Source organism: Saccopteryx bilineata, chromosome 2, assembly GCF_036850765.1.
Source record: "Saccopteryx bilineata isolate mSacBil1 chromosome 2, mSacBil1_pri_phased_curated, whole genome shotgun sequence".
Taxonomy (NCBI): Eukaryota; Metazoa; Chordata; class Mammalia; order Chiroptera; family Emballonuridae; genus Saccopteryx; species Saccopteryx bilineata.
Window position 1 is genome coordinate 53,259,081 of NC_089491.1, and position 23,280 is coordinate 53,282,360.

The following is a 23,280-nucleotide window of genomic DNA, read 5'->3' on the forward strand; positions in this document are numbered from 1 at the left end:
GTGGCCTGGCCACAGCAGAGGAGAAGAACAGTTTCTTCTTCTTTAGGGAGGGAGATTCCTGTGTCCCCACATCCCTCAGTCTTCAGAGTGGTCAGATTTGAGTATTAGCATCCTAAAAACTCAAGGTTCGGCCACGGACGGAAAAGGTAAAGTGGATGTGCTTGGGGAGGTCTCTAGAAGCACACGCTCACTCGGAATGGAAAAGAGTTCCCTGATGTAGCTACGGTTTCGTACAGGGAGTCCGGAGGAAAGAACTGAGAGGAAGGCTGGAGGCAGGGGACTTACCGCACCGTGCGCCGAAATGGGTGGAAGGTTGGAGATCCTAGTTCTTTCACCTAGTTCTTTCTCGGAGGGGATGAGGAAGAGGAGCGATCCTTGCGGACTTCTACTCCTCCCGGGTTTTCGGCACCAAAATGTAAGGTATTTTTCCCCGCCAAGAAGGAAGGAACAGGGCTCAGAGCCACGACATGTGGAAAAATAAAAGGCTTTATTGAGTACAGAGCGCCTATCCCACCCGGCGAGGTTCCCTGGCCCCGAGGAAAGATGGAGGACAGGGAAGTTGCAAGGATTAAACCGCGTGGGAGATATTTAAAGGGGTTTCTCTAGGGAAGTTGAGCTAACACGACATGGTGAAATCCCACTGGCTGGTTGATGGTCGTTTTTTTCCAAACGGTTCCTGTGAAGCTTCTTTTGGCGCGCTTGGTTGTGGGTGGTCCTAGCCAAAGTTCATGGGTCTGAGTTTCCCAAGTGACCATCCCCCATTATCCACCAACCTTACAATAGTGAATAATTCTTTTGATATATTCTTGGATTCAATTTACTATTATTTTTGTTGAGGATTTTTACATCTATAAGTGATACTGACTTACCTTTTTGTCCATTTCTTTTTTTGTGATGCCTTTATCTGACTTTGGCATCAGAATAATGCTGGCCTCAGAATGTATTAGGAAATAAGTGTTCCCTCCTCTTCAGTTTTTTTCGGAGAGTTTGAGAAGAATTGGTGTCTATTCTTCAAATGTTTAGTAAAATTCCAGTAAAACCATCTGGTCCAGAATGTTTCTTTTTTTTTTTTTTTTGCATTTTTCTGAAACTGGAAACAGGGAGGCAGTTAGACAGACTCCCACATTTCCGTATGCGCCCAACCGGGATCCACCCGGCATGCCCACCAGGGGGTGATGCTCTGCCCCTCCGAGGCGTCACTCCGTTGCATCCAGAGCCATTCTAGCGTCTGAGGCAGAGGCCACAGAGCCATCCTCAGTGCCCGGGCCACCTTTGCTCCAATGGAGCCTTGGCTGCGGGAGGGGAAGAGAGAGAGAGGGGGGGAGGGGTGGAGAAGCAGATGGGCACTTCTCCTGTGTGCCTTGGCCGGGAATCGAACCCGGGACTCCTGCACGCCAGGCCGACGCTCTACCACTGAGCCAACCAGCCAGGGCCAGAATGTTTCTTTGTTGTGAGGAATCTTTGCCTCTTTACCCATGGAATGTTGAGATGGCAACATTGAGGTCTGCTTTTAATTCTTTATAAGATGTAAGTTTCCTCAACACAACTTGTTTCAAAGACACACGGGTTAAGTTGGAATAAACAGCTAAAAATTACACAGTTTCTAAAGGCTACCTTTGTTTACTTTAATAAATGGTACAGGTTATTTTGTTAATTTTTGTTAATCCTTATTAACTATTCTGAAAGTATTAGAATTATGATCTAATATCTTCCTTATTTTTCAGTTTATCTTTCAAAAATTTTTTTACAAACTTTTATAAATATTGTTGCTTCAAAAGGGAATAAAATTTCTAGTTGGTGTTCTCGATGTGTATGTTCAGTGCTCTGCTCTATAAAATAATGGACAGTAGTTTAATGGCTTCTGTAAATATAAAGTCCAGATATTTCTAAAAATTCAAAATATCTTTGTTTCTAAGAAGTAGGTTGTGAGGTATAAGAAAATAAACATTTTTTGAATATGCAAAAACATTTCACAGGGTTCAAAATTTTAAAGGTTTTAAAGGATATAGATTCCTTTTCCTTTAACTGTTACCCAGCCACTCATTTTCCTTCCCTGGAAGTAATCAATGTTGTAAAAGTGGACAGCAATTTCTAATCTTTAAAGGAAGTGTGCTAAAATATCTATCAGACTCTTTTTTGCCATTTTTGAAACTAATAGAAAAATTACACATTTCTTCCTATGTCATTTGTTTTGCTTAATTTATTTGCTTAAATGTGTAATTTAGATTGGTGTCCTTATAGTAGATGAATTATCAAAACTTAAAGCTAATAAAACATAGTAAAGTCTGTATCTATAAAAAATAACTCCAACTCCCAAAAAAAGGGACATAATTATAGCCGTTCAGAATCCAAATTGATTCTAGTTAAATTCTGGTCAAGTTTGGGTCTCAAATTTTTAGGGTCCTGTTTGCACCACATTATGCATCTGGTGTCTTTACACTCAGGCTAAATGGACTCTAATTTTTGTCAGCTAGCCTTTTGATTGTGTGCTCTTCTTTTTGAAATATTAAGAAAAGCCTTTCTAACTATACTTGTATTAAAATATTTTTTGTATGATAAACACCTATGTTAAAAATTTGTCCAATTTGTTCCTGTTTATAGGTGCCCAGGTCTGCAAGCACAGGCAGCTCTGAGGTCACACTCTGACGTTTGCATTAGGGTCTGGTACAGAAGCAAACGCTGTTTTAAATTGTGATAAATGCCAGACACTTCACTGGTTATTAGCTTAAGAGTTTAATGCTATAAAAGTTCATAGTTGCTGAAGAAAGATTCTTATATTTGAGTCCTATCTAAAATGACAAATCACAACCATGTAGACTAACATTCTCTTATGAATCCTAAAAACTGCTCGATAAAAATCCTGAAAACTGAAAATCTTAATTTTATTAACTAATTTTATTTTTGAAGAATTTGAGGTGATATTTTGTTTGTGGAAGGAAAATCTGTTACATCTTTGCCTTTTAATATGTCTTACACTCTAAGAAGATAACAGTATACTGTTGAGTAGATTTAACTTATTTATTTTTTCTTTTATGGAGTTGGGCATTAGGAAAAAATATGCTGAGTTTAAGGAAGCATTTTTGTCTTAGGTTAAAATGAAGAATGTAAGTCATAATTTATGAATGGATTCTTTTAGCTAAATGAAAGTATTTTAATAGAGAAAATGGAAGAAATGTCGACTGCCAAAATGAGTAACCTAGAGACTGAAATAGCTTTCTCCCTCATCCTAAAAGCCCTTTTAGACCAAAGACAGATATATATTTCAGATTTCTTGCACATATAGACCTCAAGCTCATACAGTTCGAGAATTCAAGTGTTTACATATCTAGAATAATAATTCAGAAGAAAAATAGTACACGTCACAGGAAAAGATATACAAGATGCTTAATCCTAAAAGAAAATGCAAAGGTAAAAATCACACTGAGTTGCCATTCTTCACTTAATACATTGCAAAGATTTCAACGTTATATAACTGTCACTGAAGGTGCGAGGACACATGCTGCACATGGAATAAATTAGTAAAATTTTATGGAAATATTAAAAAAAAATCAAATTCCTGTCTTTTGACTCTTAGAATTCAATTTTGGAGAAGCTTTTTACAAATATTCTGCATGTCAAAAATTATTTATGTCGCCTGGCCTGTGGTGGCGCAGTAGATAAAAAGTGTCGGCCTAGAACACTGAGGTCGCGGGTTCGAAACCCTGGGCTTGCCTGGTCAAGGCACATATGGGAGTTGATGCTTCTGCCCTTTCTCTCTCTCTCTCTCTCTCTCTCTCTCCTCTCTAAAATGAATAAATAAGTTAAAAAAAATCCTTAAAAAAATTATTTATGTCAAAGGTATTAGTTTTAATGTTATAATAACAAAAGATGAAACAAAGAGCCAACTAGTAAATATTTTAGGGTTTGCAGGCAGTGTGATGTATGGGAACTGCTCAGCTCTGTTGTCATGGGAATGCAGCCATAGTCAGTACATAAATGAATGGGCATGGCTGTGTTCCAGTCAAACCTTACTTACAGATGCAGATGACTAGCCTGTGGGTCATAGTTGCTGACCCCTGTATTAAATGAGAGAAGCAAGGTGAAGAACTTGAAGTGTGAACTATAATAGAGATATGAATGATGGAACTAAGAGGTAAGTTAGGACCATATTTTTCAAGAGTCTAGATACTTATTCTGATTTCTAATTTGTTTTCTACTTTGAATAAAAAATATTTCCACACCTAGCTCTGTTAAATGTTGACATTTTATTATATTTACTTCAAAAATATTTGTATTTTTTAAAAGAAAAATCACAGGTACAATTAAAACTGCTTTCAAACTATATAGAGAGCAATTTCTCTCCAGAGATAACAATTAACATGAATTTGTTTGTTACTCTAATTTTACCTTCTTATATTAATTATATGCTCATATACCCCAAAACCAGCGATTTTCAACATTTTTCATCTCTTGGCACACATAAACTAATTACTGAAAATCTCTGGCACACCAAAAAATACATTTCTTGTCAATCTGACAAAAAAAAAAGGTGCAATTTTGATTTATTCATTCCAGATGGCTATTGTTGTGTTGGCTGTTGTCATTTTTTTATTTGACACAGTCTACAGAAAAAGAGGTCAGTGCCCGTGACTGAGTAGTCAGATATTGCATGTTTTATTTATTTATTTTTACATTTTTTTTCTGAAGTGAGAAGCCAGGAGGCAGAGAGACAGACTCCTGCATGCACCTGACCAGGATCCACCCCACTAGGGGGCAATGCTCTGCCCCTCTGGGGCATTGCTCTGTTGCAACTGGAGCCATTCTAGTGCCTGAGGCAGAGGCCATGCAGCTATCCCCAGCGCCCGGACCAACTTTGGTTCAATGGAGCCTTGGCTGCAGGAAGGGAAGAGGGAGAGAGAAAGGAGAGAGAAGGGTGGAGAAACAGATGGGCATTTCTCCTGTGTGCCCTGGCCAGAAATCAAACCCGGGACTTCCACACACCGGGCTGATGCTGTACCACTGAGCCAACCAGCCAGGGCAGGTATTGCATGTTTTAAAAATTCTGTGGCACACTGGTTGAAAATTGCTCTCCTAGATAATACATTGTATTCTGTATGTTTTAAAAGTTTATATAGTGGTTAATGATGTCATTTCACAAATACTCTGCTCAGAATTGTGTTTTTATGATTTCTCTGTATGGACCAGCTTTGCTCAATAAAAATATAATGCAAGTCATGTATGTTATTTTAAATTTTCTAGTAGCTACATAGAAAGGTAAATAGAAACAGGTAAAATTAATAATCTACTTTAATAACCCAGTATATTGAAAATATTTCAACTTATAATGAATATACAAGATTATTAAAGAGATAGTTTACATTCCTTTTTATTTTTTTATTTTTATTTTTTTTTCATTTTTCTGAAGCTGGAAACAGGGAGAGACAGTCAGACAGACTCCCGCATGCGCCCCACCGGGATCCACCCGGCACGCCCACCAGGGGCGGTGCTCTGCCCCCCAGGGGGCGATGCTCTGCCCATCCTGGGCGTCGCCATATTGCGACCAGAGCCACTCTAGCGCCTGAGGCAGAGGCCACAGAGCCATGCCCAGCGCCCGGGCCATCTTTGCTCCAATGGAGCCTTGGCTGCGGGAGGGGAAGAGAGAGACAGAGAGGAAAGCGCGGCGGAGGGGTGGAGAAGCAAATGGGCGCTTCTCCTATGTGCCCTGGCCGGGAATCGAACCCGGGTCCTCCGCACGCTAGGCCGACGCTCTACCGCGTTTACATTCCTTTTTAAAACTAAGTCTTTGAATCTGGCATTATTTTACACTTGCAGCACATCTCAATTAGAACTGGCCACATATTAAGTGTTCAGTAGCCAGCCACAAAAGGTTAGTTGATTTTACTTTATTGGACGGTGAGTGAATTACTGTTGATTCAAACTAGAAGGAGCCGTTTGATGCTTGAGGGTAGTGCATACTTCTACCACCAGGGGTCAGCTAAGTGTCATTTTGACACTTCACAGGACAGACTTTGTGTGTTCGAATTTGTTAACCTGCAACTGCAGTTCAAAAGTTATTCTGTGTTCGCCTGACCTGTGGAGGCACAGTGGATAAAGCGTCAACCTGGAAACGCTGAGGTTGCCGGTTCGAAACCCTGGGCTTGCCTGGTCAAGGCACATATCGGAGTTGATGCTTCCAGCTCCTCCCCCCTTCTCTCTCTCTCTCTCTCTCTCTCTCTCTCTCTCTCTCTCTGTCTCTCCCTCTCCTCTCTAAAATGAACAAATAAAAAATTTAAAAAAAAAGTTATTCTGTGTTCAATAAAGGAAATCTCTTGTAAGGACATTTACTGCTAGTAAAGTAGTTGGAGCACAGAGGGTGGTGCAGCTGTGATCCATGACTTGTTCAGACACAGAGGCTCTCTGTTCTGTTCTTCTCCATTCTTGCTTGTCTGAAATAAACTGTGAAACTTGAAACTTTTCTCACTAGTATCCGTGGTTGTTAGAGTTCTACTAAATATACTGCTTTTCCATATTTGGACCTTAATTAGGTATATTTACTTGCTTGTCTTTGCTAAGAATCTCCAGCAGACAACATTTGATTATTGGATCTCATATAATATGCCTTGTTTCCTGTTATTTATTTTTTTAAAGCCAGCTCACCATAAGGGCATATACTTAGATTTATGTTTCTCTTGTTTTCCACAGAAATACCTTCATAGAAATATCCTAGATTTTGTAAGGATTCATAGCAGAAATATATATTTTTTAAAGGCATGCTTTTTAGAGAGTCTTAGTTTCATACACATTATATTTAGAGGGATGTTTCATTATGCTGTTAAATTCCATATGTAAAGACCCAATGAAAAGCAATCTATAATACTAAGAACAAAGAATTATAAAAAAATATTCTATTTCTCTTAATTGCTTGATTCATTTTTCAATTTAGAATTTGTTTTAATGTGTATCCTTTTATTTGCCCACTGAAATCCTTTTTGTCATAATACAACTAATTGGTAGATGTATAATCTTAAGATGGGACCATCAGCCTGACCTGTGGTGGTATGGTGGATAAAGCATCAACCTGGAATGTTGAGATCTCCGGTTCAAAACCCTGGGTTTACCTGGTCAAGGCACAACAGTCAACCAGTGAACAACTAAAGTGAAGCAATTAGGAGTTGATACTTCTTGCTCCCTTTGGCTCTTTCCTCTCTCTCTTTGTAAAATCAATGAATAAAAATCTTACCAAAAAACGGGATAGGACCTTCATATACTCTGCATTCCATGTCTTGATGACAGCCTTTTAATAGCAATTTTATACAGCAACTTTCTGCCCCAAGGTGGGGGTAGAGAGTGCCATGGCCCATATTAGGGCAAATTTCATTATAGTAGCCATAATTTATCTTTCCTTCAGTTAACAAAATAATTGTTGGCACCATTAACAAAAATTTTCCTTAGGGGTAGCATGGTTTCTAATTTTTGCATTTTTTTAAATATACAGTAAGACTTTTCTTGGATGGTACTATGAAATTTAGCAAGTGTAGATTTGCATAACCATGACTACCAACAGGATACAGAATAGTTCCATTACCCCTCAAAAAACCCTCGTGTTTCCTTTTGTAGTGACACACTCTCCCCATTCTTAACCTGTGGTAACTGCTTATCAATCGTTACAGTTTTGTCTTAAATATTATATAAATGGAATCATATATCTGTCACTTTTTGACAGATAGGATGCTATTGAGACTCATCTGTGTTCTGCATGGTAATTTTTTACGCAGACCATTAACCATTCGGGAATTGATTATCAGTGATTACTTTTATAAAGATTTAAGTACTCAATTTACTTCCAAATCATTTTGCCTTCATTATTTTGATTTTAAAAAATAAAATTCTAAGCTTGATCTGGCTGGTTGGCTCAGTGGTAGAGTGTTGGCCTGGTGTGTGATTATCCTGAGTTGGATTCCAGGTCAGGGCACACAGGAGAAGTGACCATCTGCTTCTTTACCCATGCCCCTCTGGTAGCCATGGATCAATTGGCTCGAGCGAGTTGGCCCTTCGCGCTGAGGATGGTTTTGTGTTCTTAGCTTAAGGCACTAAAAATAGCTTGGTTGCTGAGCAATGGAGCAATGCCATAGATGGGCAGAACATTGCCTCATAGGGGGCTTGCCAGGTGGATCCCAGTCAGTCTGGGTGCATGCGGGAGTCTATCTCTCTGCCTCTTCTGCTCTCACTTAATTAAAAATTTCTAAGCTGAAAACAGCCACTTGGAAAAAATGTTTTGATGGGGCAAATAGGAACCGAAAAGAAAAGTAAATCTGGAGAGTAAGGTTTTGGGTGGGGCTGATAGGGAGTGGAAAATGGAAAGAGAGGCCTTGGTGGGGAGCCATAGTGGCAGGTCCTTGATACAAGGGGTTGCAAAGAATTTAGGAGTTTTCCACATTCTAATATTAAAATTTTGTTAGATAACTAATATAAGTAGTTCTGAGGATATGCCCTCTTCATTAAAAATTTAAGTGTTCACACATACACATGCACACACATATTGTAATCTAGAATGAGAAGAAATTCTATTTTTTATTTTAGTGACAACTAGTATATGGCACCTTGGAATTAGTTTACCCATACCGAGGATTAAAGGATGTCTTTAATCATAAAGGATGACTAATCATAATATGTGTATTTGTCAGAAATCATTTTTTTTAATTTTTATTTTATTTTATTTATTCATTTTTTAGAGAGGAGAGGGAGAGTCAGAGGGAGAGAGAGAGAGAGGAGAGACAGAGAGAGAGAGAGAAGGGGGGAGGAGCTGGAAACTCCCATATGTACCTTGACCAGGCAAGCCCAGGGTTTCGAACCTCAGCATTTCCAGGTTGACGCTTTATCCACTGCGCCACCACAGGTCAGGCAGAAATCATTTTTAACAAGTGTTGGTTTATGCCATCTTATATATGTAAAATTCAGTGAAACAAACTAAATAAACTTTGTTAAGGTTTTTAAACAAATACATGTTCCATATGTAAATATTTAAGACTGAATGACTGGGCAAATTCCCATGTTATTATATTTGTAGACTGAATTTTCAAGTGCCCCATAGTTCTGTTTTTTATTTCAACGTGGGAAATACAAAGGTAATCATGTCATATAGGGCTGCTAGTAAATGGCCTTGCTGCTATTTGGGCCACACTAAACTTAAAGACCATGTAGTTTAATGATAGAAAGAAATTATACACGGGACTAGATTTGGAAATTGGATTTGATTTATGAACTAAATTTGGGAAATGCGGTCAATAGAGAAATTCCTTTTTAATTGACATGACAGTACACATTTTTCTTTGGTTTTCTGTAAGAATACCATTTTAATTTCTTTAGGGTTATCTTTATTTGCCAGAAGTCCTAAGAAAAGTTCTTGTTTTGGTTAGGCTAATTTCTAGTGGGTTGAGAGTGGAATGATGGATTTTATAGCAAAGGAAATTGGTGGTAGAATGATGCAGATAAGTGGAGAATAGGTTGGTTGTGTTCTGGTTTGATGGGATATATCTGCCATCATATATGCTCAATTAGAAGGTAGCTTCCCTTTTTCCCCATGAGAATATTCCCCCTCCAGATTCTTTTGCCAAGTGAAATACAGGATTTTAAAGTTATACCTAACATACTAAAATTTATATATATTTAACCTATGTAGTTACATAAACGAGTTTATTAGATACTGAATTTAGAAATAAAATTATGTTTTGTTTTACAATCTCATGATAAAATAATTTTGTTCAGTCTCTTTGTATGTATTGGGATCCCTTTGTAATAATTTGTCTTTGTAAGACAGTTGTTCAGGTGACAGCTACTAGGAATATGCACGTCTTCCTAAGTCTTCAGATACAAGGTGACTAGATTTTTGGGGGGGATAAAACCCTCATCTGATATCTGAACATATGCTAATTCCTTGTGCCTTTATTTTTCATTTATATTTAGGAGTATTTCTCAATTTTAAGTAGTCTTGAGAGAAATTATTATTAAATATCAAAGTTTTTAGTTGTTAATATGGATTTTGTCTTTTTTTTTTTTTCTTTAAGGGGTTGGACATAATTGCCTTATTTCATTTCAGGGATCCTTCTAAAGTAAATATTCTGGTACCTGGTGCTGGACTAGGAAGACTGGCCTGGGAAATAGCTATGCTAGGTTATGCTTGTCAAGGAAATGAATGGAGTTTTTTTATGCTCTTTTCTTCCAACTTTGTACTCAACAGGTATTTAATTTACTTTTTGCTAGAAATAGTATTTCCTCAGAATCAGATCGACTTACCTATTTTTGAACAATTCTGAATATGAAGATAAGCACAGTGTTTAACTATTACACATACCATAAATATTTCTTAAATTACTTACACAACTATCCTTTTAATCAGTTGCCTAGTTAAAAGAAATTTGATCAGGATGGGTTAGTGACTTTAGAAAGTGACTTTGCAGTCCATGAAACAAATGATTTCTTTGTGAATTTCAGGACTAAGGATGATCCAGGAAGGAGTGTTATCTCATTGTTTCTTAAACTTCTTCACCCTTTTTTCTTTGGTGGAGTAGAAGTGCAGTATAGCAATCATATCTTTTTTTCCTTAATCAAATTCTTATTAAATGGCCAAGTAAACTCACATGACTGAGTTGGAAAGGTCTCTTAGAACTTCTGTGGCCTCTTTTAGTAAGTAGTGGGAAAGAGTTGTTATTTTTAAAGCTAGAAAAGGTGTGTTAGAGAAAAAAACAAATAGCTGCCAGCTTAAAAATATGTTGTCTTGGTGGCAGTATGAATTAGGGGGTGATAAGAAGGTAAAAAGGAGAGTGCTGTACAGAATAATTGAAATAGGTATCAAACCCATACTACATTTTGAAAAAGTAGTTGGACTGGTTTTTACTTGATTTTGAATTTTGGAAATTCAGTTTTAAAACTTGGATGAACAACACATTTGTATCTCAGAATTTAATTTTGTTTTCTGTCTTTGATTCATGAAGATTCATCTGTATATGTACGTGCACTTTCAGATAATTGGGTAGGGTATAGTAGTAACGCTAAGTACTATATAAGTAAGTTTTTAATCAAACAGTATAGTATTTAAAGTAAATTTTCTTGGTAAAATATATAGTTAACACTGAATTTTATGCTCATATTTTGCAGATGTTCTGAAATTAATAAATACAAGCTTTATCCCTGGATCCATCAGTTTAGCAATAACCGGAGGTCAGCTGATCAGATTCGACCCATCTTTTTCCCTGATGTTGACCCCCACAGTCTTCCTCCCGGTTCTAACTTTTCTATGTCAGCAGGAGATTTTCAGGAAATATACTCAGAATGCAGTAAGTCTAAAGCAAGCATTTTAAAGGTCTTATCCTTTATTCTAAATTTAATGAGCTAATTTTATACTATGCCAAAATTTTCGTCATTCCTTTTGATGGCAGAATCTAAGGTATGCTTCAGTGACAATTTAAAATATTTTGAAGGTCATGTATAAAGCAATGATGAGAAATATAAAGAAGTGTAAGGTTCCACAGTTAAGAAATTTAGACTCTGTCGGGTCTATTAATATAAGGTAAGATGTAAACAAAGTTCAAATGAATAATGGATGCAGTGAAGATGGAAGTAGGTTAGAGCGAATAGGGAGTTCTTTGTGGAGATTGAAGATAAGGAAGACTGGCGTTCCAGTCAGGTGCAGGTACATAGTTAGGAGTGAAGAAGGAATTATGGATAGTAGAACAGCTTGATTGGGAAGGCAAGGGAGGTTTGAAGGGAGATTTAATAGGGGTTATGGCTAGAGAAGTAGGTTAGTTCCAGATGGTAGAGGACCTTTGCAATCTATGAAGTTTGGACTTCAGCCTGGCAAACTAGTGAAGAAATTTGTACTAGGCATTAGAGAAAGGGACATGAAAGGGGGAGAGACAGGAGGAGGTTGTCAGAGAAAGGAAGAAGAATAAAATTCTGAGGGACAGCAAATCATTCATTTAACAAACATTTTTGGATCACTTGCTAAGTGGCAGATGTGTTCCAGGCATTGGGAAGAGCGGTGAGCAAAACAAAACCCCTGTACACAGTGAGCCTTTAGGGAGAGACGCAACAAGTGAATATTGCAGGAGAAGACTCAGGCAGGGTGAGCCGGATGAGGAGGGGCTGGGAGGGGCTGCTGGTTTGTATACAGTAGTCATCAGGGCAGGGCTTTCTAAGAGCAGAACCTGAAAAGAAAGGATAGGCATGCAGGCTTTCTGAAACTTTTCAGAACTGGTAGTTAACAGTTGAAATCAAAATTTTAAATTCAAATGACTATTTCATCCTCACTGGTTTTAAATGAAGGCAGTTGAATAAATTATAAACAAAAATATATAGTGATATAGGGTACAAAAATGATTTCCAAATTGATTACTTTATCAAAGTATTAATAAAAACTTGTATGAATTGCCAAGTATCTCGTAAATGATTATTTGGTTACTTTGATTATAGTAGTTGACTGGAAGAGTTTAGCTCAGGGGTCCCCAAACTTTTTACACAGATGCCCAGTTCACTGTCCCTCAGACCGTTGGAGGGCCGGACTATAAAAAAAACTATGAACAAATTCCTATGCACACTGCACATATCTTATTTTAAAGTAAAAAACAAAATGGGAACAAATACAATATTTAAAATAAAGAACAAGTAAATCTAAATCAACAAACTGACCGGTATTTCAATGGGAACTATGGATCTGCTTTTGGCTAATGAGATGGTCAATGTCCGGTTCCATATTTGTCACTGCTAGCCGTAACGAGTGATATGACGCGCTTCCAGAGCCGTGACGTGCATCCCGCGTCACCAGAAGTAGTACTGTATTGTGAGCGATGCTGCGCTTTGCGGCAACGCTGCATCCTGTGCTCCTCTCACTGACCATCAGTGAAAGAGGTGCCCCTTCCGGAAGTGCAGTGGGGGACGGATAAATGGCCTCGGGGCCGCATGCAGCCCGGGGGCCGTAGTTTGGGGACCGCTGGTTTAGCTTCTATATTCCTGAAGTTAAATGAAGTATTAACATTCTACAAGAAGTAACTGGTATATTTATGGAATTAATTAAAAGTCAAAATAGCATTGGAAATGTAGTAATTTGATTTTCCTTGAATAGATACCTGGGACTGTATTGCTACCTGTTTCTTCATAGACACAGCTCACAATGTAATTGATTATATTGACACAATATGGAAAATACTTAAGCCAGGTGGAATTTGGATAAATCTAGGTAAGTTTCTCAGTATTTATTAGGATTCTACATAGTAATCTAGGAGTGATAACTATCCTACATTCGGTAACTTCATACAGGGTTGGGGCAAAAGTAGGTTTACAGTTGCTTGTATAGAAAATAATATAATAATTAACAAATAATAATACAAGAATAAACTGAATTTTGCATATTCACAACTGTAAACCTACTCTTGACCCACCCTATAATACCAAATGTTCACAAAAGTTGTAATTATGTTGTATGTGTTTTAAAACTGCTTCATTTTCCTTTGGAGTGCGTCCTACTTAATGGTGCAGTTCCTCCAATCCTAGCTAGTTCTTCCATAAGTAGCAGAAGCCCCCAAGCTGTACATTTACACTAGGTCAGTGTCACAGCGTTCATAATTTCAAAGAGTATTAATTATTAATCTGATCATAATCATTATTTCTTCTCCACCCTCCACTTTATGGAGACAATAATCCTGATAACAAGGAGTGTTTTTACTATAATGAAACATTTGAAGGGAAGCATGTACTTCTTCCATGGAAACCTCTTCCAAGTACATATACATACTGGGAAAAGATTAGGTATGATAAGTTATGTGACTAACTTGAGTTTAAGGAAAATGGAAATGTGTATAATTTCACCTATGCAGAAAACTTAACTGCAGTCTAATGCTAAGTGCTGGAAACCAAATGATGAGTATGACATGGTCTTTCCCATCCAGATTATAAGGGAGATTGCCAGTTTTATACTCTTTCTTTTTTTTTTTAATCCTCTTTCTTTAAAACAAAGGAATAATAATAATAATATCAAGCTGAATATAATTGTTTAAATGAGATATATAATCCATTTTAATAAAGACTGGAGGGTTAATATACCGCCTAAAAGCAGACCTACACAGTTCTTAGCCTTCAGGATTGGTTTGGTTTTTTTTTTATGAGTTCTGTAATCTGTTCTTTTTTTTTTTTTTTTTTTTTTTCTGAAGCTGGAAACAGGGAGAGACAGTCAGACAGACTCCCGCATGCGCCCGACCGGGATCCACCCGGCACGCCCACCATGGGGCGATGCTCTGCCCACCAGGGGGCGATGCTCTGCCCATCCTGGGCGTCGCCATGTTGCGACCAGAGCCACTCTAGCGCCTGGGGCAGAGGCCACAGAGCCATCCCCAGCGCCCGGGCCATCTTTGTTCCAATGGAGCCTTGGCTGCGGGAGGGGAAGAGAGAGACAGAGAGGAAGGCGCGGCGGAGGGGTGGAGAAGCAAATGGGCGCTTCTCCTGTGTGCCCTGGCCGGGAATCGAACCCGGGTCCTCCGCACGCTAGGCCGATAACCTGTTCTTTTTTAATGATTTAATTTTATCAGAGATTTAACCTGTAAGACTAAGCTTGCAGGTAGTAGTTAGTTAGTAAGCCATTTCCAAATTTCTCTTTAGAATTCCATAGGTAAGATGAGAACAGTTAGCTGTGCAATGTAATCATAATATGAAACAAGTATCTCACATCCTTAGTCTTTAAAAGAAAAGTATTTCTTTCCCCAAGGAATGATTAAAAAGTAACAGTACTTAACTGGGTATTTGCTCATTGTGGGTTAGGCCTTATGTTATCCATTTAGAAATACCTTGTTTAATCTCAAAACAATCTGATGTTGAAATGGCATTATTGCTGTTTTATAGTTGAAGAAACCGAGTCTTGGGCTCAGTAGCTAGAAGAAATGTACTAGAAAATCAGGCTTACAGACTAGGTCCAACTCTTTGAATGCTTGACCAGCCATCTCTGCAGGCTTGCACTGGGTCAGTTTATATTCAGCATTACTCTGACTCTGTGTTTATGTGATTAAATTTTTGATCCCAGTCACTGATTTATGGTAGGGTGTTTTGTGTATTTCCAAAGCATTTGACTTAACTTTCACAGAAACAAACTTTTCTTTTTAAACATTTATTGTTTTATTAATATTTTATTGTTTATACGTAATAATAATTATAACTGCCTGAAACAAATGCAGTCGGCCCTCGGTAAGCATACTGTTTGACGAGTAAACATGCTGGGGCAAGGCCTCTGATATGTTGTGAGCATCAGAGATAATAGACTATGTTGGTTAGTGGGAGATCAGTTAGGAGAGCTTCCACTCTTCTTACCAGTTTCTAAAACAGTTTTGAGAATTGGAATAATGAAGACACACAGTCCTTAAATACTGTACAGTTATTTGGAAGGTTAATACTTTCCAAATAAAATTATTTCCGTGTATGAGTTAGAATTCTACAACAGCTGAAATAACCATGCCTCAGGTTTTTGGCTTTTATAGCTTCCCCACCCCACACCCCCCAGAATTAATCACATACTTTTTAATTAGTTAATTGCTAGATCCGTGACTATATTTTTCCCCTAGAGCTCTTGCTTGAATTTACATGATATAGCCACAATTTCAACTATAGTAATATCCTATTTACTTACAGAAATTTACTTCGAACTAATTTTCATCAAATAAACTGTTAGAATATAAATTGATTAGAGATTATATCAATATTAAATGCATTAATCAAAATTATACATACATACCCAATGTCTCTTAATACAGTAAATTATCATCAAATGCAAATTCTCTTACAGCTCTGACTGCATTTTGTTTTTTACCCCTCATTTTTTTTCACGCTTATATAACTGACTCCTTTATGATTGGACATTTGAATTTCAGATAGAAACTTTGATAATGTTTTCTTTAAAAAAAAGAAAAACTCAAAAGCGTTTTTGAGTGTATCTATTTATCTATATTTCTGACTGAAAACTTTTATTAAATATGACCTAAAACTAGTAGTTTTGTATACATTAAATAGAGGATAAGATAGGTGTTTGTTTGCTGGATAATCAGTCATACATACCTTCCATTTTGATATTTTGAGACAGTCATTGAGATGTTCATTAGGATCTTACTGTATGTCAAGCACTGTTCTAGGTGTTGCACTCTTTCATGTTTCAGGGTTTCAACAGTAAATATTTGGTTACCTTTTATTCTTTGGAAAGTTTTATATGCTCTTTTAGATTCAGTCCTTTATAATTTAAATATTACCTTCCTCCCAAATATGGCTATTATATTTTACAAAGGAGACACCTATTTTTTCTCAAAAGTATATAAATATTTTATATTTTGAAGTTAATGAATACAATTAACTGATATTCCCTACCTCGCCCTCTCCTCCTCCCAACCTTTGGCTCTTGGGCAACAAGGGTTAAGTTAATACTAACAAATAAAAGGTCTTAAAAAAATAAGAATAAAATTTCAGTTAGTTTTTCCTTAAATATTGTGTTTCAGGTATCTATTCAGTGTTTTCCACTTTTTTATGTCATGTACTCATCCCTTAACTGTGTACTACCCCACCTGATCCCATGGCTTCTCTTACTCTTTGAATTTTCAGTCTGACTCTCTGGTCCAACTATCTCTCTCTCTCTTTTTTTTTTTTTTTTTGTATTTTTCTGAAGTTGGAAACGGGGAGGCAGACAGACTCCCTCATGTGCCCGACTGGGATCCACCCGGTACGCCCACCAGGGGGCGATGCTCTGCCCATCTGGGGCGTTGCTCTGTTGCGACCAGAGCCATTTTAGTGCCTGAGGCAGAGGCCATGGAGCCATCCTCAGCGCCCAGGCCAACTTTGCTCCAGTGGAGCCCTGGCTGTGAGAGAGGAAGAGAGAGGAAGGAGAGCGGGAGGGGTGGAGAAGCAGATGGGCGCTTCTCCTGTGTGCCCTGGCCAGGAGTTGAACCCGGGACTCCTGCACGCCAGGTCGATGCTCTACCACTGAGCAAACCGGCCAGGGCCCCCAACTATAGTTCTTATGTTCTAAGACACTATGTCCAAATTGGATGCACCACAAATTTCCAAATTTGTATATATCAAGAAAATGCTGCCCATGTTTCCCCTGTGCTTTCAGTTCCATCTCAGATTCCTATAATGAGAAAACTGGCAGAACTACTTTACCCCTTTTATTTTATTTTCTTTGTTAATATGTGAGAGGCAGGGAGGCAGAGACAGACTCCTGCAAAGGCCCTGACTGGTATCCACCCAGCATGCCCACTAGGGGGCGATGCTCTGCCCATCTGAGGCTGCTGGTCCATTGCTGGGCAACCAAGCCATTTTAGTACCTGAGGCGGAGGCCATGGAGTCATCCTTAGTGCCCAGCCAACTCGCCCAAACTGTTTGAGCCATGGTTGTACAAGGAGAGAGAGAAGGCAGGGTGGAGAAGCAGATAATTGCTTCTCCTGTATGCCCTGACCAGGAATCAAACCCAGGACTTCCACACACTTGGGCCAACGCTCTACCGCTAAGCCAACCAGCCAGGGCTCCTTGACCCCTTTTCATGCTTATCATCTCTGTACCTAGTTAGTCTATCAGTTATATCTCCTAAAGCTCCTTAATAGCCCTTGAATCTCTTATCTGTCGCAGGGTTTCTCAGTTGCAGCATTAGTGATCTAGTGACATTTTGGGGTGGATCATTCTTCATCTGGCGGTGGGGAGGGCTGTTCTGCACACTGGGGATGGTTAGCAGCATCTGTGGCTTCTAGCTACTGGATCCAGTAGTGCTTTCCCAGTTTCGAAATCCAAAAATGCCAGTTGAGAACCACTGCTGCAACCTCATGCTAGTACCTTAGCCCAGGCACTCATCATTGCTTCCATATGGTAGTTTTCTTCAGGGTGTTCCTACCTTCAAGCTACCTCCAACCCTCTATACCCCTTTCAGTTGTCCATATTACCAGCAGAGTGATCTTTACACATAAATTTATTCCTGTCAGATTCCCTGCATAAAAGCCTACCCTTCTTTGTAACTTGAACTCTTCAGGATGTGTATAGTGTCCTTTGTGATCTTCTGTCTTATGTCTTGGCTTCCTTTTTTTTTAATTGAGGTATAATTGGCATATATTAGTTTCAGGTTTATAACATGATTCAATATTTGTATATTTCTTTCTTTTTTTTTTAGGTGAGAGGAGGGGAGATAGTGAGGCAGATTCCTGCATGCACCTAACCAGGATCCACCCGGCCACCCCATCTAGGGCTGATGCTCGAGTACTGAGCTATTTTTAGCTCCTGAGGCTGATATGCTCCAACAGAGCTATTCTCAGTGCCAGTGGCCACACTGTAATTAAGCCACTGGCTGCAGGAGGGGAAGGAGAAGCAAATGGTTGCTTCTCCTTTGTGCCCTGACCAGGAATCAAACCCAGGACGTCCATACGCCATGCCAGTGCTCTATGCACTGAGCCACCAGCCAGGGCCAATATTTGTATATAATATATTTTTAAATGAAGTCTAGTTAACAGCTGAACAACTGTTTCTATATATTGTTCTAAATTTTTTGTAATGAGGACTTCTAAGATTTATCTCTTAGCAACTTTAAAATACCTCCCCATGTCTTACTTTATAACTGGAAGATTGTACCTTTTGACTTCTTATACCCATTTTGCCCACCCCCACCTCTGCCAACCACCAGTCTGTTCTCTGTGAGCTTGTTTTTTCGTTTTTATTTGTTTTTTTTTAAAGAGTTTTTATTGATTGTTAAAGAGAGGGGGAGGGAACGAAAAAGAGAGGGCGAAAAGCATCAACTCATAGGTGCTTTACTTTAGTTGTTCATTGAATATTTCTTGTACATGCCTTGACCAGGCAAGCCCCAGGTTTCGAAACAGCGACTTTAGCATTCTAGGTCTACACTCTCCACTCACCACCACAGGTTATGCATGAACTTGTTTTTTTATATTTGTTTTTTGTTTTTTAAGATTCCACAAATGAGCAAGAACATAAGATATTTGTCTTTCTCTCCCTGACTTATTTTACTCAGCATAATACTTACAAAATTTATCTGTGATGTCGCAAGTGGCAATATTTTATTCTTTTATGGCTAGATAATATTCCATTGTATATATAGTGTATGCCACAACATTTTTATCCATTTCATCTGTCAAGGAACACTTAGGTTGTTTCCATATCTAAGCTATATAAATAATACTGCAATGAACATGGGGTGTGTATATTTTTCAAGTTAGTACCTTGAGATATGAATTTAATTCGTTCTGTAACCGAGCTCATAAGTCAGTCAACTCATATATCACCTGCCGATACTGGACCCATGTGCCAATGCGCCAACTAGCGGCAGGTTCCTGAATCATGACTCATATCGGAATTTCGCTTGGATCTTGGACAAAAAATGTGGACCGAGTTGCAGCTCGTATCTTAAAAAATTCATATGTTGGTCTGTTTGTATCTCAAGGTACCACTGTATTTTTGTTTTCTTCAGATAAATGCCCAGAAGTGGAATTGTTAGATCATAAAGTAGTTCTATTTTTAATTTTTTGAGGGGACTACATGCTGTTTTTCATAGTGACTACTCTGACTTACATTCCTACCAACAGTGGACAAGGATTCCCTTTTCTCTACATCCTCGCCAACATTTGTTATTTCTTGTCTTTTGGAAATAGCCGTTCTAACACTGTGGCTTTGGTTTGTGTTTCCCTGATGATTAGTAATGTGGAGTTTCTTTTCATGGATCAACTTCTTTCTCTTTATTTTTTTACTGTTCCTGCATTGACCTCGAGTACCACTCCTCTGACTTAAAATGCCCTTTCTCTTTCTCTTCCATTTTTCATTTAGTTTATCTGCTCTCTAACACTAGCTCAAGTGATCCTTTCAGGCTGAGTTAAGTATTCTGTGTTCCTATTTTTGCCTGAGTTAAGTATTCTGCATTGCTATTTTACATTGTCACAGAATCTGTCAATAGCATTTAACATATTGCAGTGTTGTCAACCATATATTTTTAGTTCCTCTATTATTTTCTAAGCTTGATGAGGGCAGGAATCTAATCCTTCTTCCTCATCTGGTACAGAGTTGGACAGCTAATAGATATTTAGCAAGTTATGGGTATAAATGAATGTATTGTTTGTATTGTTTTTGAAATTTGAAAGGGGGAACAAAATAATGTTAAGATGTCACAAAAGATAGGCTGCCAGGAGACATGATAAAGTGGCATTTATATTGGTAAATTCATAATATTCCTGTGTTTTAGACTTTAATCATGTAGACCTGGAAAATTAATTTTATCTGTAGATTGAGAGAGCATCAGCCCCCTGGGAACAGTTTCACCCTAATCAGGCTTAAATAGTCCAGAATGTCAATATATTCATATATAATGAGAATTGTATCCATTGTTCATTCTTAGAATACTAAAAAGTTACATTGGAAATTAAGTTATAATGAAAACACTGCCCAGATTGTATGAATCAGAGTTGAGAATGGTATTAACTTAAAAAATGCTTTAAGGGAGATTTGAAGTACTCTTTAATCTTCCCCAGGTTGGAGAAAACCAGTGAGCTTTTTAAGGGAACCATTATGCATATGTTCATCAGGAAAGGCTATGATTTGGCAAAATGCAGACAAATGCCTGTGCATCCTGTTTTATAGTTTTTCATGATGAGCAGTACCCCTTCAATGTACTTATGCATAATTAATTTTAAAAAGGGTAGGTTTACAAATTATCTTTTTCACCACTAACAAACCTTTGAACTACATATCAGGAGTTTTTTATTTATTTCAACAGCAGTAAAATGGAGAAAGATGCAAATGATTTAGGTAATTCTGGATTAGGGAAGGATATTATCCAAATCCAATGAAGGATCTATACTCTGCAGCATAAAGTTCACAGCAGAACATTAAACTGAATCCACCTCAATCAAGAGCTCAGTCAGTGACCTCACTGAGGGAGCAAGAACAAGAGCTGAGATCCACCTGCGGCCCATCAGGTCGGCAGGAGAGAAGGGGAACCCACTCTGTGTGGGGCAGAGGCCTGGATTGAAGCATCACTCACATGAACATGGTTGAAGATCAACTCTGAGAAATCACATACGATTGTCTCCCAGCTTCAGACCTCCAAGCAGGCAAAAGCCAAAGATATGGCAAAAGGAAGAACTGCACTTCAGTCACTGATGAAATGTCATGGGATTTTCTTAAGCCACAGTCCAAATCAGCTCTGATTGCAAAGATCAGAGTCAGAAGGAGCCAGCAGCACAGAGTCAAGAAAAAAATTGTTTCAAATGAGCCTTAAGTAAATGGAAGAAATTTAGTCCTTCAGTTTAGTGGACAGAGAAGAATCTGAGAGATTAATATAAAATGATCCCATTGACACTATGAAAATCATGTGAATTCAGAAATTTAATGATGTTAAAAGGAAACTTTTGCTTCAGTTACATTAATGTATCTTATGAAAATTTTCTGAAGAAATGAACTTTGACAATAAAAATTATATGGCTCACTGAAAAAAAAAAAACAGGCAGGTTTAGGAGCAGGGTTATGTTGTGCATGCACTGATATATTTATTGTTGGGTAGTGGAAAGTAGGCATTTAGCAAAGTGAAGAATAAACAGGTTCAAGTACCAAGGGAGATCTTTGTAAAGTGTAATGAGAGACTATCAGATATGTATTAAAGCATTATAAAGCTACAGAATTTTTTTAAATGTGAGGAAAGGTGGATTGAACACATATTTATCTCTTCATTGAGATCTTATTCCATTGGTAGTAAGAATATAAAAAAGTATAAAACATGGTCAGAGAAAGGCAGGATTTCATCAGAGGACAAAAGAATGAGGTAAGAGAATACGTTTTGCAAAGATACTTGTGAGCAGAGACAGTTGCCCTGGAATAACCCTGGAAAATTAAGACTCTGTATGAAAAAACATAAGTTGAAAATACATATATAAGGAAGAGCTGACCCGTATATGACCAAGTAATCAAGATGCCTACCTTATGCCCATTTCTAGTCCCTGACCAGGCAGACAGGCAGAAGTTTAATTCACTGGGGAAACGAGTGGGAAAGGAGCAGAGTTTATGACAGCATGGCCTAGTAGAAAGTGAGGGTAAAATGTAGGATGGAAAAGAAGGGAATCACTAAAAGTCTGCTTTGGAAAATGATGAAACAGTGACCATGAGCGCACCCTTCTCCCAGCCCCATTACCCAGCCTAACCTTTCAAACTTTTTGCTGGGGTTTTGAGTGCCAATGCTGTTTTTTTGCACAGATGCAAGCCATATTTCTTTAAGTGGGCATGGCAGTACAGCAACAGTACATAGGCTTTCTTTTAGTTAATTGTGTGGTATATTTTTTTCTCTCTCTTAAATCCTTTCTGTGTCTTTTATGTTTTAGATGTGTCTCAGATATAGCATAGGGTGAAAATTTGTTTTATTATCCAATCCTAGATCTCTGTCTCTTAACTGGAACTTTTAGAATCTTAAGAGAATAAATGGTTTAAATCAACTTGTCCTAGATATGGTAAATGGGACACCCTTTGAGCTGGCTCCTTTGTCCTTTTGACATAACCCTGTCATTGTATGAGTATCTCCTTTGTGGCATAACCAGGTGTTCCAAGCTCATCTTGTAGTCTATTTGCCCAGCCATGAGGTCAGCTTTTTTCCACAAGGATTCCTGGTTCCTTTTAGTGGGGAATGATATGTAGAAATGAAAATCTAGATTCTACCACCGTGATAGTGTTTCTTTTAGGCCTTTTCAGCAGATAGGGGTAGGAAATATATGTTATGTATCTGTCTATGTCTATAAACATTATAAGTTCATATGATACCTTTAGTTCCAAAGCAACACACTAGGTATTGAGTACAAGGTTGACAGATAGCTTTCACCACACGGACGAGATCATTCTAATGGTTTTTAGTTTCTGTTTTTGCTTTTGAGAAGTCACCTATCTTAACTATAGCTTCTTTAAAGGTAATCAGTTTTGTTTTTAAGACTTTTTCTTTGTAGTTTTCGGATTCAATATTATATCTAGGTGTGAGTTTTTGTTTTTTAAATCTGTATACAATTTGTTGGGCTATTTGAATCTGTAAGTTGATCTCTTTCATCAGTTCTGAATTCTCAGCTTAAAAGGGTCCTCTCTTGCCAGTGTCAGACAAGGTTAGCATCAAAATAAGTTAACAGTTATGCCCTGGCCCGAGAGCTCAGCTGGTTGGAGCATCGTCCAGAAGCACAGAGGTTGCTGGTTCCATCCCTGGTCATGGTACGTAGAGGAGCACATCAATGTTCTTGTCCCCTTCCCCCCAATCAATAAATAAAA

The 23,280-nt window shown here is 38.1% G+C and overlaps 1 protein-coding gene across 2 annotated transcripts in view; it reads left to right on the plus strand.

The window, feature by feature from the left end:
* CARNMT1 (carnosine N-methyltransferase 1) overlaps nt 1-23,280 on the plus strand; it is a 53,466-nt gene that overhangs the window by 21,336 nt on the left and 8,850 nt on the right. The window contains exons 4-7 of one of the 2 annotated variants that reach the window (XM_066257073.1): nt 10,076-10,216; nt 11,134-11,312; nt 13,097-13,210; nt 18,158-23,274. In XM_066257073.1, coding sequence (XP_066113170.1) covers nt 10,076-10,216; nt 11,134-11,312; nt 13,097-13,210; nt 18,158-18,261 — 538 coding nt within the window. In that variant the 3' untranslated portion in view covers nt 18,262-23,274. Of the gene's footprint in view, nt 1-10,075; nt 10,217-11,133; nt 11,313-13,096; nt 13,211-18,157; nt 23,275-23,280 lie in introns of those variants that run through there. The other variant, XM_066257072.1, reaches the window with a different exon arrangement.